We start from the raw sequence: 16,678 nt of genomic DNA on the forward strand, positions 1-16,678 counted from the left end.
ATGGAACAGTCATACAAGCTCTAAATCTCATGATCCTGAAAGCAAAGGGGGGGTGGGGGGGAAGAGGAAGGGGGAAGGGGAATACTTTCATTTCTGTCAAATAGATTGGAGTCCAAAAAGCCTTGTATGTAGCTAACTGAGATGAGGGAAAATGCCTAATTGAAAACAAATGGAACTACTGAAAAGGATGTTCAAGGATCAGTGGCTGGCATGGTTGTATTCAACTGATGGGGAATTACAAGTAGGGATGTGAAGTTTGGGACATGCCAAGAGCTGTGTGAGTGCACATGGAAATAAATTGATTCCAGTGAAATTAATTTACAGAGAGGTCTGGGAAAGAGGCGGAATTAATCCAAGAAAATAACACATAGGTAACAGATGAAGCATTTAAAAAAAATAAACAAAGGTTTTATTTTGTTATGTTTTGGGAATTTGAGGTCAGAATTTTCAATAAAACCTGCCACTGCATCCTGGGCCATCTCTAGTCATTCTGATGAATATCTGGCCATTGTATCCAGATGGCTCGGGAAAAGAAAGTGAGGCTGGTGACCTTGCATAGCCCTCCCTTACTAAAATCAAAGTCAACTCTCCAAGTCATGTCGTCATTTCCCTGATGTCATGGTTCTCTTCAAAAATGAAGGACAAATACAACCTGTGAGTATACTGAGATGCGTGAATGGGGACCCAGGCAGTTTGGTAACTCAGTTCATCCTCTCCCTCTTCCTCTCCTCCTCTCCAAAGGAAGGCAAATTTTGATGGCCAGAAGCTGCACAGTTAACTTCGGATTTACTGCCTAGATTCTCTTTCTTTCTTTCACAAAACTTTAAACCCAGTTCTCTCTGAAGCTCAGAGATTGGACCACAATAGGGCCTTGTCCAAGTTTCACTTAATGGTGGTATTTTGAGCCATCCTGGCTTAGAGTGAATATCAATGGTTAACTGTTTCTTTTTGAAACAGCAACCCTGAGGGTCTTCCCCTCCCAGTTTCATTTTTTTTTTCTTTTTGTCTAATTAAAGGGGCCATCCCTTGGGCATTACCTCACTCTAAGTGAGTACCTGAAAAGGCCTTAATCTTAAAAGGGCCAGGGTCTCCGGTTGCATCCTGAGCCATCTGCAGTCATCCTGATGAATATCTGGCCACTGAACTCAGATGGTTCTAGAGAAGAAAGTAAGGCTGGTGACCTTGCACAGCCCTCCCTCACTCAAATCAAAGTCAATGAAAGTGATGTCATCATTTCCCTGATGTCATGGTCCTCTTCAAAAATGAAGAACAAACACAAAACCCCCAATTTTGAGATAACTGTCTTGAGAGTGCTACAAATAGACACAAGAAGTATTCTTTAATAATTTAAAGATATTAAGAATCAAAAATAGTTCTACTTAGGCAAATTTGTAAAATTTTATTTCTTAAATCTCTATCATTTGTTTATACATGTTAAAAGATAAACATAAAATAATTTACCAGCTAGCAGCATGGGTTTTTTGATATGAAAACAGATATAAAATTTTCTATGATCAAGTACCTAACTTTATATATTATTTGGTTTTATTGTAGACTTGACAGGTCTACTTCCCACTCAGACAATGATGTATAATGCCAGCACTTTTCTTGCTATAAGAGGGGAAGCTAAATATAGCTACTATCTCTACAACATTGGTGTTCTACAGCTTTTTATGTGAAGTTTTAAAGCCTCCGTAAATGAGAGCTGCACCTCCCTGAATTCAATCAAGTTAGTAAAATAATTAGACTCAATGGACAACAAATAATCTAACCTGTTCCCCTCAGATATAAACTACCCTGGTGGATGATGCTTTATAAATATTAAATTAATTAAAATTAAATAAAAATATGAGCCTGTCTAAAACTAGAGACAGTTAAAAGAGAGAGTCATTCATTCTATCTACTGAAAGCTTATAAATTGTTAAAGATTTAAGAGAAGACTTATCTTAGTCCGTTTACAATTAATTACCATGGATAATTTAAGAAAGGAACATTCAATTTCAGGGGCTGGGATTTGTCTAAGACACCTTGATTGTAACTATACCCTTTAAAAATTAACAAAAAAGCCACCTGAGAGTTTTTTTTTAATCTTGGAATGTTGATCCAAAACCAGTTTTTTAAGATTTAAATTTATTTTTAGTTTTCAACATTCATTTCCACAAGATTTCAAATTCCAAATTTTCTCCCCACATTCTCCCCTCCAGATAGCATGCATTTTGATTACCCTTTCCCCCAGTCTGGCCTCCCTTTTATCATTAACCTGCATTACCTGCCCCTCCATTCCCTTTCCCTTTACTTTCTTAAAGGGCAAGATAGATTTCTATACCCCATTGCCTGTTTACCTTATTTCCCAGTTGCATGTAAACACAATTTTTTAACATTTGTTTTTAAAACTCTGAGTTACAAATTCTCTTCCTTCTTTCTTCCCCACCCACCCCACTGAGAAAGCAACTAATTCAATTATACATGTATAGTTATGCAAAACACCTCCATAACAGTCATGTTGTGAAAGACTAACTATATTTCTCTCTATCCTTCCCCACCCCCAATTATTCTATTTTCTCCCTGTTCCTTGTCTAAAGTGTTTGCTTCTGACTGCCTCCTCCTCCAATCTGCCCTCCCTTCTATCATCCTCACCCACTCTTACTCCCTTCCCCCCTACTTTCTGCTAGGGTAAGATACCCTCCATAACCCAAATCTGATGAGAGTAAAGTTCACTCATTCCTTTTCACCCTCCCCTTCACTGTGAAATCTTTTTCTTGCCTCTTTTATGTAAAATAATTTACCCCATCCTATCTCTCCCTTACACTTTCCAATATATTCCTCTCTCACCCTTTAATTTTATTTTTAAGATTTATTCCTTCATATTCAACTCACGCTGTGCCATCCATCCATCTATCTATCTATCTATCTATCTATCTATCTATCTATCTATCTATCTATCTATCTATCTCCTCCAACTACCTAATAGTGAGAAATAAAAGTCTCAAGAGATACAAATACCATCTTTCCATGTAGGAATGTAAACAGTCCAACTTTAATAAGTCTCTTATGATTTCTCTTTCCTGTTTACCTTTTCATGCTTCTCTTGATTCTTGTATTTGAAAGTCAAATTTTCTATTCAGTTCTGGTCTTTTCATCAAGAATGCTTTAAAGTTCTCTTTATCATTGAATGTCCATTTTTTCTTCTGAAGTATTATACTCAGTTTTGCTGGGCAGGTGATTCTTGGTTTTAATCCTATCTCCTCTGACCTCCAGAATATCATATTCCAAGCCCTTCAATCCCTTAATGTAGAAGTTGTTAGATCTTGTGTTATCCTGATTGTATTTCCACAATACTCAAATTGTTTCTTTCTGGATGCCTGCAATTATTTTCTCCTTGACCTGGGAATTCTGGAATTTGGTTAAAATATTCCTAGGAGTTTTTCTGTTAGGATCTCTTTCAGAAGGTGATCAGTGGATTCTTTCCATTTCTATTTTACCCTCTGGTTCTAGAATATCAGCATTCCTTTCTTGGAAGATGATGTCCAGGCTCTTTTTCTGATCATGGCTTTCAGGTAGTCAGACCAATAATTTTTAAATTATCTCTCCTGGATCTATTTTCAAGGTTGGTGGTTTTTCCGGTGAGATATTTCACATTGTCTTCTATTTTTTCATTCTTTTGGTTCTGTTTTATAATTTCTTGATTTCTCATGAAGTCATTAGCTTTCATTTGCTCCATTCTAATTTTTAAGGAATTATTTTCTTCAGTGAGCTTTTGGACCTCCTTTTCCATTTGGCCAATTAATGCATTCTTCTTATCGACTTTTTGAACTTCTTTTGCCATTTGGGCTAGTCTATTTTTTTAAGGTGTTATTCTCTTCAGTATTTTTGGGAGGTTTCCTTTAGCAAGCTATTAACTCGATTTTCACGATTTTCTTGCATCACTTTCATTTCTCTTCCCAATTTTTCCTCTACTTCTCTTAATTGATTTTCAAAATCCTTTTTAAGCTCCTCCATAGCCTGTGACTAATTCATATTCTGTTTAAAGGCTTTTGATGTAGGAGCTTTGACTCTGCTGTCCTCCTCTGGTTGTATGCCCTGATCTTCTTTGTCACCAAAGTAAGATTCTATAGTCTGAGTTCTTTTATGATGTTTACTCATCTTCCCAGCCAAACACTTGACTTCCTAACTTTTTGTCAAGGTAGGACTCAGCTTCCAGTGGGGGTGAGTGTACTGTCCCAAGCTTCAAGGATTTTTTTATCAGTCATTCAATCCCCCACCATCTGTGAGTCCAGACCTCTGGAAGCAGCCTATGTTGCTACTGCTGTCACCACCCCCACCACCGTGGGGCTTGAGCTGAACCTGGCCAGACTGCTCGCTTCTCCTTCACGCAGGTCCCAGAGTTTTCCAACTGACCCTTTTGGCATTTGTGGGTTGAAAAGTCTGAAAACTGCCCCAGTTGCCAATGATTCAATCCCCTGAAGCCTGCTCTGGCCTATGTATCAGTGCAGCCCATGCCAGACTGAACTCCACTCCCTGCTCAGTGTGAAACATCTTTCCTGTTGCCTTTCCAGGTTGTCTTGGGCTGGGGATTTGTTTCACTCAGTCATTCTGCAGATTCTGTAGCTCTAGAATTTGTTTAGAGTCATTTTTTACAGGTATTTGAAGGGCTTTGGGGGATTTCAGGGAAGTCCCTGCTTTTATTCTGCCATCTTGGCTCTGCCTGACCAAAACCAGTTTTTAAAAGGCTACTTTAGTATTTTTCTCATTCTCTCTCATTTTAAAAGTAAACTCTAATTTCATCTATAAAACTAAAACTGAAAAGTGACAAAAATTCATAAATCAATGAGTCAGCTCCTCTCCCATTCTTTGTACTTATATCTTATCAGATAAATTCAGACAAATCCAACTCAAATAGGAAAGAGAGCAGTTTTTAGAAAATTATTTAAGTCAATGAAATGCATATTAATGCCTAACTACAGGGATTTTACTATAATTAGAAGCAATGATGATTTACCTTTGTCACTACTTACCCATTGGCCTTTTCCATAAATTGTTACTGGCTCAGGGGAAGAGCTCTGAAATAGTCAAGAATTTTTGTTTTAATCCACTAGATTTGGGAAATGGGGAAAAGCGGGATTAGATCTATAATTTTACTGGTATAGGGAACTTCCAGTGAAGAATGCCCTTTACCAGTGAATATCAGTAACTATGTTATAATTTATAGTCATAGAGAGTCACTTATAACATTGAGAAGTTAAGCAACTTATTGTCACACAGTCTACTGTGTGCCAGAGGCAAAATACAAAACTAGTAAGTCTTTCTTATTGACTACAAAACCATCTATATCATATTGCCTCTCATTCCATAATTATGTTGAATAATTTAATGGCAGGTATCTAACATAAACCTATGGGATAGTTTTATCTTCATTATCAGTAAAAAAAAAAAAGTTTATACTTGAAAATCACTAAATGACTATCTTGTAGACAAAATTCTCTTTATGAATGGTCACTTTTTAACATGATGGGTAGCTGGAGAGCAATATATAATTGCTTCTGAGCTGTATGATGACTAGATCTATGATCATCCCTCACCAGGCTGCACTCTGCATTTCACCATGCTTCAGAAATCTCTATCTACTTCAGCCCTAAAATCCACATCTCTCACCCATACAGCCTCTCCCATTGATTGGGTGGCTCCTCCTACAGCCTCCATTTGAGGAGGGAGCCCAGACCAGCCACCACGTTATTTTTCTCCAGGGAACTGAATTTCTCCTTTATGCCATTCTTTTATGGCTATTTTCCTTCATTATAATGTAGGCCCCTTGAAGGCAGGACCTATCTTTATGCTTATAATTTGATTTATAGTTTTATCCCTACTGACTAGGTCAATAAGTCAGTCAGTGAATAAGCAATGAGTGCTAGGCACTAAGCTGGGCATTGGTGATATCAAAATAACAACAGTGCAGTGATCCTCAAGTCTGTAATGGTTTTTCCAATAACTGAGATTCTAACAGTGCTTTTTACAGTCTGTACAGTGACTATCTTACAAAAAATCAATCCTGAGAGGATGTATGGTCTAAGCCTTCTTATCCTCCCTCTTTACAGAAGTATCTGAGGTTTTAAAAAGCTGCCTTTTCCCAGGATTACATAATCAGTAAAGAAAAGAATGAGAATCAGAATAATTTTCTCTAGAGAAGAATGGGCAATGCAAGAAAGGTGATTATAGTGCAAATGATGTAGGGAATGTAAAAGGTGAACCAAAAAGGCAGACAGTGTACCACAGGAGCATAAAAAGAAGTACAGACCAAGCTCCATTGGCCATAAAGTATTAGGTAGCCAATTATTGTTGTTCAGTCATGTTAGATTCTTTGCGATCCCATAGGATCTCTGTCCATGGGGTTTTCTTGGCAAAGATAAAATGGAGTACTATGCCATTTCCTTCTGCAGTGTCAAACAGAGGTCAAGTGACTTTCCCAGGAAGTTTCTGAGACTGGATCTGAATTCAGTTTTCCTAATTTCAAGTGCAGTGTTCTATCCACTGTGCCACCTAGCTGCCCCAGTTAACCAATACTATTTCTAAATTTCCATTAAAGTTCTTTTCTCATCTATCACCATAGCAAACAGCTATGTGTGTGGGTCTGCTGACAGAAACCTGTTGCCAAGGACAGGACTAGAAATATTTGGGGAGCCTTGCTGCTAAGGGACCAGAGAGATAAAATTCTTGCCCAAGAAATTCTCCAAGACTGTCTACTAACTCACACCTGACTACTGATCTTCTTAAAAGGAGGAGCCCACAAAATTCTGGCCCGACCTACTAACACCCACCCAAACTAACACCAATCATTTTGAGTAGCATGGGTACAGATTGGGCAAGAAGGCAATTGCTTATATATTCTATCCCCATCCTGCTTACCCTTCTGTTGTTCTGTTTTTCTATTCAATGTCCCACTTTTCCTCCTCTGCTGGGAAGTTTAACAAAAGACAGCTGAATATAGTAGTCAGAGTGCTGAACTTGGAGTCACGAATCCTAGATTTCCAAACCACTCCCAACATTACATTTTTACTGTAGCCATGGACTTTATCTCCCTGAGAGATTGAGTGGTCTCATATGCAAAAGGGGGATAATGGTATTTCTGATAATACTTCATCAGTGGGTTTTGAGGATCAAATGAGGAAAGGTATGTACCTTAAAGCATGGTGTGTTTGATTATTACCATTTCTTGTGACCTCAAAGGTCTGGATGCTTAAACCCTTATCAACATCTAAGTCTTAGGTAGATAATTATTTAAGAGTTGCTGCTTTTAAAGCAAATAATCTGAGTATCTTTACAATGACTTTGGCCAGTTATTTAACAGTAATGGTTACCCATACAGGATTCTTAGGAGTACTCTGTAATTCAATTTTCTTAGCTATAAAAAGACTAGGTGACCTCTATAGTCAGTTTTGACTCTAAATTTATGATATAAATATGTAGGTATGAAATATCATAGCAAAAATGATGCTGTTCTTCCTTTAGGTGGAAGTTGACATTTTTATGTGATATGCCTTCTATCGAAACTCTTTCAAGACCCAAGAAGACTATAAGCTCCAGAAAGAATGTAAAGTTGGTGACTGGTACTGCTTTTTGGCAGTACCCTAGGAAACTACTATGGTGCTATCAGCGTTGATCTGAAGTCCAGTCAGTAGGTTATGCTACTTCTTCACTCAGACTACTACTATGGTCAATAACAAAAAACTCAAACCAAAAATACTAAATAGTGGGACTATAACAGCCTAAATTACAACAAACTATGGTAGCAAAGTATTTTCTATAACTGAGTGTCAGTATTATTTTTCTGAAATGCTAGAAAAAGAAAACTGTTTAGCAATTTCAAGAAGTGCTGACAGATTTAAACTAAATAGCAATTATATGAGCTGAACAGCAGAGTTAAATACATAAAGGACAGTGGACAGCCTGCATTTAACTTCACCAATAATGTTAGAAGCAGGTAAAACCATTTCCAATTTTATGTGCATCTCTCCTAAGGAGAGCAATTTTGTAAAGATACCAATGTCAATAGATTGGCTTTAAGTGCTCTTACACACTGACACCCTTTTAGCCTTTATTTGATCCAACTGTGAGGCTATATATCAACTCGGCAAAAATGAATTTTTGAACATTGATTTTTATCCCTCTCTAAATTGACATCAATTTATACAGAGGATGGGAAGATGATGTATTTTAATATCAATGCTGTATGACTCAGTTTTATTTTTCAAAAGCTATCTTGTCAAGATTGGTTTAAAAATAAAGACAAAAAGCCAAGAAAGAGTAAGCAAGGCTTTCTTTTTTTTCTTTTTAAAGGTGCTTTATTCAATCATGTTTCCAGACTCCTATTTTTCTTTTCTTTCTAATGATAAATTAACATTTGAACATGAATTGAAATCCAATTCAAATATGTCATTAATTTGTACAAAAGTTAACCATTTCAAATTCCTTTTTATTCTCTGGAATGTTGTAGGTGAACTGCTGATTATGGTTTGAAAGTCATTTGAAAGGCAAAAAGTTTTAAGAATACCCAAGATTTTATCACCTGCATACCACAGCATTATCCTGTCTAGGTGTATGTGTTTAAACCAAATGGTATTATTGTATAAAAGAGTGATCCACTTTTTCATTTGGCTTTAGTAGATTTTTAAAAAGTGTACATATAGATGATTTGATTGGTTCTAGGTTTATCTCAGAAGAGAGATTCTATTTCAAGGATCAATGCAAAAAAGGCTAGCTCTGTGTAGCTCCAAACTTTTATTACTATCTACTAGCCTGTTATCTATTATAACCTGACATTTTTCTCCACAGTTCAGCGAAACCTACTATATTAAGTTTTAGCCCAGCAGCAACTTTCTGGAATTGGTTTGAGCACTTTACACCTCTGAAGGGAGAACTTCTGATGGGTGTGTTTATTTTTATTCTTCTGTAACTTTTAAAATGCCTTTGTGATACTGGAGGACTGATGGTATAGTGTGTTGTATGTTCATCTTTCGTTGCTGAAGAAGATCATGCCATCAGAGAAATAATGACATGATTTGTACTTGACTTTGTTTTGAGTGAGGGGGGGTTGTGCAGGTCACCAGCCTCACTTCTCCTCCAGAACCATCTGAAGTCCAGTGACCAGATATTCATCAGGATGACTGGAGATGACCCAGGATGAGGCAATTGGGGTTAAGTGACTTGCCCAAGGTCACACAGCTAGTGAGTGTCAAGTGTCTGAGGTGAGATTTGAACTCAGGTCCTCTTGACTCCTGTACTGGTGCTCTATCCACTGCACGATCTAGCTGCCCCTACTGATGGTATATATAATGAACAGAGGGAAATGTTTACATCTTTTTTTTTTTTTTTGAGGAAGAGAACTCTTTTTATTTTTCATTTTTAACAGTTCATATCACATAACACAATTCCAACTTTTGGTCAAGTGATATCTCTTTTAAAGCATTTACAATATAGACCACAAATGGATTTATTTTATTTTTTAACATTAACCAACTGATAACAAATAATAACTACATATGCTGACTTCATAAGCCCTTGACCTAAAAAGTCCTACCTAGAGGAAGTGTGGACCTCCACACTATTACTAAGAATTAAAGGACCCTAACTTATTGTTGTTGGTCTAAAGTCCTAAGCCTAATAGCTTAATTTTAGACTTGAACTCGGATGTTCCCCTACCCACAATCTATAATTTAATAGATAATTTAATAGGTATTAAGCTTACAAATCTTTTGACTATAGGAAATTGCCACCAAGAGTAGGGACATTGAAGGGAAACAATACCTCCCCAACTTCATGTCAGTTTCAGGCAGGAGTAGATTATCAACTTGCATTCAGTGAGGCTTAAAGTCTGCCAGGTGTCAGTGGAGAAATTGAGTCAGGAGAATCCTACCTCAATGAAGAGCCGCTCTCCCACCCTGCCCATGAGATCACCTTTTTCAGTTCACACCAACATCTCACAGGCTTACTGGCATCATAGATCGGAAGCTCAGATTGCCTTTGTTGCTATCCATACTTGGAGTCAGACTCAGAAGAACAGTCACTTAATTGTCCCATAGCATCTTAACAAGGTTTTCAAAAAAGAAAAAAAAAAAACCTCTCTAAATTGACCAAGCTTGGATTTAAATTTTGAGTGTCCCATTATCAGATAAGTTTTTACAAAACACATTAATATCATTTTCTAGTTTCCTTGGTTGGGTGAATAGGCAGAGAAAGAAAAAAAGTGACAAAATATATAATCTATAGCAACTGATACATGGTATATTACATAAGCAGAAACTTAAAATAAGATTCTTGAGGCAAATAGAGGTTGCCCAGTGATTTGCCCAGGATCACAAATTAGTAAATAACTGAGGTAGAATTTGAGCTCAAATGTTCCTGACTCCAGACTTGGTGCTCTAACCATTGTACCACCTAGCTGCCCTAGATGCCTACAGGGCTTTCAAGACTTCTAAAAGGCAATTGGTGAGAAGCGTGGCTGTACCTCAGGAAAAAGGTTAGAGCTGGGTGGATAAAGAAACATACATACACACAGAGAAATCATCTGCAAAGAGACAGAGGATAATTGAACCTATAGGAGCTGATAAAATCATGAAGTGATATAGTATAGAGCAAAAAGAGAAGAGGGTCCAGGACACAGTCTTGGAGGACACCCACAGTTAGTGGGAGTGACATGGATGGAGAACAAGCAAAGAGAATCAGAATGAAACATAAGACAGATAAGAGGAGAATCAGGAAAGAACAGTTTTGAAAAACCCAGAAAGGATAGAATATCCAGGAGGAAAGATGATCAATATAGTCAAATACTGCAGAGAGACTAGGGGGAAGGTAGAGGGAGGAGCCTTGAACCCTGGTCCTTCCTGGCTCCCAAGACAATTCCCTATTTATTATACCATGCTGTCTCTCTCTGTAACCTAAACTTGATGGTCACAATGTTTTCAAGATAATGTCAATATTATCACACAAGCAATCTTAAATAACAGATCAAATATAGAATTCCCTTGAATAGAGGTGGTATACCTAAAATGAATTCCTCTTTGAATGAAAAAAAGGACATAAGCATACTTTTTTTTTTTTTTCAGGGAAAGAGGTTCCAGTGTAGGAAACTCCTTGCACTAAAGCAGATGGGCAAATGTTCTGTAATTTATAGCTGTCTGAGACACTGAAAGTTAAAGAGACTTGCTCAGGGGGCACAGTCAATATAAATCAAAGACAAAACTTGAACCCAGGTCATCCTGACTTCAAGAGGTCAGTTTTCTGTCCAATACTGCTAAATGATGTCAGGAGTTAGAAAACAATAACATTATGGGTCACATCTAGGTTAAGAGTAGTTGAAACAATATTTCAATCGGTATGAAAAGGAAAGCTATCTGTAGGCTAAAAGGTAGACTCAAAAAACAACTCAGTATGAAAAGGGTCCAGGACACAGTACTACTTCTGATTAAGTATTTATGTTGCCTATGTACCCACTGTCTTTCAGCAAATAACAACTACTAAGCAACTGTATGTGTTAAAGAGATTTCATGCAGGTGATGGTGAGTTTGAAGTCTAAGTTATCTACTGTATCTAAGTCTTAGATTCCACAGTCCTCCACTCAAGTCCTACCCCAGTGCCTCACCAGAGCATGGAGGGGACTGTGAAAGCTCAAACACTATGCCCAGATGACATAAGCATTGGCATATCCTACCAACTGCAAAGCCTTTAGAGTATATATCTAATGATCATTTTTTATGGTTTACTTAAATCTAGGGGCTTTACAGTTCACATTGCTGGCAGAATCATGAATACCTGAGGTATCTCTAAGGTACGCTTGATGTATTCAATCCACTTACAGTATTTTTTTTTTAAATAAATTTGTTTTAATTTTTAAATTAAATTAAATGAAGATAACGGATTATCTCACTAAAGGACAAATAAATTCCTATACTTTTTCAGCTCACATAGCTCCATGTCATCCTTCCCCCCTCAACACAATAACATGAGAGGGAAAATAAATTGAGATAATTATCTAACCATGATTACATCTTACTTAACCCTTAATTCTTTAATCTCTTCCCTGGATCAGGGGACCCACACAAAAGTTCCTCTTCTCATTCTATACCATAAAGAGATAATTTGTGTGGGAAAGGTACGTTGGAGAGAAGATAGGCTGGGGACTCTAGGGAAACACAGTTATAAGGCCTGAACTAGTAGATCTGGATTTGGAACAGAGAAATTAGCACTGACTGACTTCTTAAGTTTCAAATTCTGTCAGGCTGACTACAGAGAAAAGAGTCTTGGATAAGGCTTTTGATCTTCAAGCACTAGGATCTTAAGAGAGAAAATGATGAAACAGAAAACTATATCCTTTATCTGACTCAATTTTGGTTTTTATTCTGCTAAATCTCTTATATTGTAACAGTTCTATTTTTTACTATGTTCTGATACAAAGAAAAGAGTATTTCAACTATGTTATAGTTCATTTTGAGAATATAGATATATCTCTGTACATTATAGACAAAACTCCTAGAGGGATCTCTAATCAAAGTAATTAAAAATAACTATGCTCCTACAGGAATGAACTAAGTTTATCTATTACTTGACGGTCTAATTTTCACGTTTTGGGAGGTGAGAGGAAAGGCAAAAAGGCTAATAGATTCTATGGTTTCTGAATTTGGTATATTAGGAAGGAAAGCAGTTATGGTAGCATTAAATATGTGAGAATAAGGATTTAGAGTTTAAGAGGATCTTAGAAACAACCTAGTCTGAGCCCACTTTACAGATGATTTTTCACCTCTTAAGTAATTATAAATGGAAAGTGAAGATTTCCAATAAGGACAACTTAATATCATTAAAAGGGAGCTTGATAAGCCCCTCAGGTGTCTGGAAATTAGCATTGTGTGCATAATATACATAACAAGAAATTTATTATTTAATGATGATGACTTTGTGCTCATTTCAACTGAATACCCTATGTCAGATCTATTTGTGTACAGTTATAGGGCACAAGTTGCTGCCAGGCATTAAAACAGTAGCTCACTGTCACTCTCAATTAGAAGCAGATATAAACAGTACACCTAAGGCCAGAGTTTCATATTGTTACCATTCATCACTTGTAAAAGTTTCTGCCATAACTGAAGACCTTTAACTAAATTAGTATAATAGTGAAATTTGCAACACAGGGAGAAAAGGCAAGTGTATCTTACACACTTGGCAAACAACACTGCTTCTGTAGCAACTTCAAATATATAAGCACAAAAAGGGAGGGGGAAGGAGTTGGAACCTTCAGAACACATTTGGAGGGAAATGGGAACAATGATTTCTACAAAACCAATAAATAAATCACTGATGTAAAACCAAAAAGTCTTTATTTGGCCCATTTTAAACTCATATAAAGTACTTTAACTTGAAATATCCATGTTAACTAAGGGGAAGGAGAAGGAAGGAAAGACAGGGATATATATACCTGGGCCCCAGTCCCTATCCAGACTAAGACACACTGGATCCCTGGAGAGGCAGCATCAACCCAGAACATACCCAGTGGGAAGTACCTCAATTTGGTTAAGACAATAAGAACATCCCAGAATGGAGGACAACTTGCGTAAAGGCAGAAAGCAGGAAATGGGACCGACAAGTGAAAGGAACAGCAAGTATACTAGTTTGTCTATGACAAAGAGTACATGAAGAGTAATGTGAAATCAATCTGGAAAGAGACTGGAGCAGGACTATAATGGATTGTTAATGTCAAACAGATGAATTCGTATTTTATCCAAGAAGCAACAGGGAGCCACTGATGCTTCTTGAGCAAGGGATTCAAAGGAAGACTTGTACTTCCAGAACGCTAAGGGGTTATTAATAATTCAATCATTATTTTAAGCAGATTGTTGTCTTCTTTACTGCAACCTTCTAGATCGAATGAACTGGGTTTTGTGAAGTTGGAACAAGGAGTACTTTCTGGGGGGAACTTGAACTTGAGCACGAAGATGCAGGCATTTGGTACTTGGGGTGGGATGGGAGTGAGCTTAGTAGGTTAAAAAAAAAAAGAACAAAAAACAGTGCAAAGAATGGAATATTGCATAAACTGTCAGACCAGGCACATTTCGTTCATTTTGCTCTGAACTATTTTTAATTTTTTGCTTTTTTAATCTTTGTAGTGAGAGAAGGCTCACAGGGTTAAAAAAAGAAACATAATTAGAAATGACTGTGATGTAAAATCAAGAGTTGTGAAGAAAGTAAGAGGAAGAATTAGTATTGGTTATTTAAGAATTTTATAAGGCATGACCCTGAGCTCAAGCAATAGGAACTAAACCTCCCTTTTTTATTCTGCTTGTCACTCCTATACTCCACAGCTGAACTAAGAACCAAGAATGATTTTATTTGTATTCTCACTATGAATTAAAATTAAATGAATTATGAATTTTAAAGGAATTTGGGGGGGGCAGGGTGCACACAACATGAATTGGGAACTTCACTGTCATTTAAAATGTTTTTCTAAATACATTTCAAATAAGATGCATTGGCAATGGGGTACACAAATCTATCTTGCCCCACAGGAAAATAGAGGGAAGGGGGATGGGAGAAGGACAGATTGGGGAAAGTGGTGGATGGGATACATGTTGTCCTGGGGTGGGAGGATGGGGGGAGATGGGGAGAAAATTTGGAATTCAAAATCTCGTGGAAGTGAATGTTGTAAACTAAAAACAAAAAAATTACATGTTAAATAAATACATTTCAAATTCCAAACATGTCATAATTCATATGAATGCATTTTTTTTGGAGAATATAATTATCAACTAGGAACTGCAACATTGGCTACCCCCAGTTCAAAAGAGAACTAATTGATTTTTAAAAATGGCTTAAATAATGCTGAAAGTATACTGTATCATACAAACTCAATTTTTCTTAAGGGATCTAAGTAAGAACAGTCAAACCGTTACTATCGTAAAAAAAAGAATTATGAAGAAAATGGTAGTAATACTCATAGTTTTAATTTTACAGTTTCCATTTGTGCTTTTGAACTAATTTAAACTTTATATGATCTTTACATAGAGATACTGTGATTCTGACAGAAAGATAAGTGATACATTTATTCTTACTATCTCTCACAATTATACTGAGCCCTATGATTCTATAATACTAAACTTAAACTAAATTTCTATAGGGTACTATAATACAGCTAGTTGGATGGTGATTTACTGCATTTTAAAGAAGTTTGTTACTATTAACATATCAGAAGAGAACTGAAATATTCATATTTTCGTTATATCTTTTTTACTCTGAAACACTAAGAATAAAAAAATGAACTCCAAAATATATAGTAAAACAAATCTGGAAAAAGTACATCCATGGGATCTTGAAGTGCTCTTCTCTACTTCTTATGCCTGCAAATGTAAGCTCCTAAACTGAATTTTTTTTTTGACTAGGAATTCTTTTTCTAATCATTTTTAAGGGAATAATTTGGCATTTGATTAGTTCATACATATTACTATGTTGTAAACACCATTACTGCCATTTAGTTAAGATGAACATGTCATGAAGTTAGCTAGAGTCAGCAAAATCAAACTTGCTATCATCTACAGTGATGGCTATCCAGCTAGTTTCCTGTTTTACCAGTTTTCCACTTCTGCTCTTGGTTCTTTGATATGTATATAAACTATTATTTTCCTTTATTGGTAGTACTTTGAAATTCCACAATACTGATCTTGTTTATGTAATCAAAACCTAGATAATGTAGATTAAACCTGCTACTCAGGGTTCACAGATTTATATTTTATAGTGATGTCTGCCCTGAGTATAATAAGCAGCAAGTTCCCTATCTCTGTGTCCTTAATTGTATGACCAGCAATGGTATATTACAGATCGTTGGACAATTTTTGTCAATTAAAACATATCTTTTTTTAGTCCTTTAAACCTCATTTTTATTTCAGAAAGGCAGTTGTATTGTGATAATTAAAAAGGTTTTAAGAGACATAGTTTCTGAGTAATTTAATCATTTCATTAATGAGGCCAGCTGGTTATTAATGAAAGGATGGCCATTTAGCTATCTCTCTCAGACCAAAGACCCCTAATGTCGATAGGGTCACAATTTATATGCTCTTCAAAGAGGAGGTGCTTCCAAGGGGTGACTACTCAACTCTGGTCAATCAAATGGAAGGTGGGCTATCTTAAGGTACTATGACTTAGGTCACTCAAATTTTGGTCAAATAAACATCAATTTCCATATCACCTGTCTTGATAATAAAGACCTGTTTTTCCCAGACCTGTCAGAGCAAACATAATGAACAGGAATATTCCCATTAGTCAAAACTCAGAATTTCTTTTACTGTCTGATTAGATCTTGGTTTGGGCAAATAAATATTTAAGAGAGATTTCCCCACTCGTTAGTTTCTGGATGAGGGAACTAGAAAAAGGGAAAAACTTTGGTCCTAATACAGTATAAACTTCGGTGAAAATTTTTAGTTAAACAGCAATTTGACTCATGTCATCTGGCAGTATGTTGGATATAACTAAAACATTGAATTAATTTTGATCTCCAAATCTGAAACGTGAAGACAGGCCAAAGTTTATTTTAATACTCCATAAGGAGAAAGGGTTTACTACAAAAATTCTAATGCAAACTAGAAAGCAAAAGGATGTTTAATTTAATCTGGAAAACAAACTAAGTACTTTAAGGAGCTTTTATTTT

The 16,678-nt window shown here is 36.4% G+C and overlaps 1 protein-coding gene across 2 annotated transcripts in view; it reads right to left on the minus strand.

The window, feature by feature from the left end:
• The window catches only part of PDZD8 (PDZ domain containing 8), a 124,081-nt gene that overhangs the window by 19,469 nt on the left and 87,934 nt on the right, over positions 1-16,678 (minus strand). Inside the window, exon 4 of one of the 2 annotated variants that reach the window (XM_072623666.1) lies at positions 5,016-5,060. The exons of the other annotated variant lie outside the window; for it this stretch is intronic. Within the exon in view, the coding sequence (XP_072479767.1) occupies positions 5,016-5,060 (45 nt within the window). The remainder of the gene's footprint in view (positions 1-5,015; positions 5,061-16,678) is intronic. 2 annotated transcript variants of the gene reach the window in all.

Source organism: Notamacropus eugenii, chromosome 1 (genome assembly GCF_028372415.1).
Source record: "Notamacropus eugenii isolate mMacEug1 chromosome 1, mMacEug1.pri_v2, whole genome shotgun sequence".
Lineage (NCBI taxonomy): Eukaryota > Metazoa > Chordata > Mammalia > Diprotodontia > Macropodidae > Notamacropus > Notamacropus eugenii.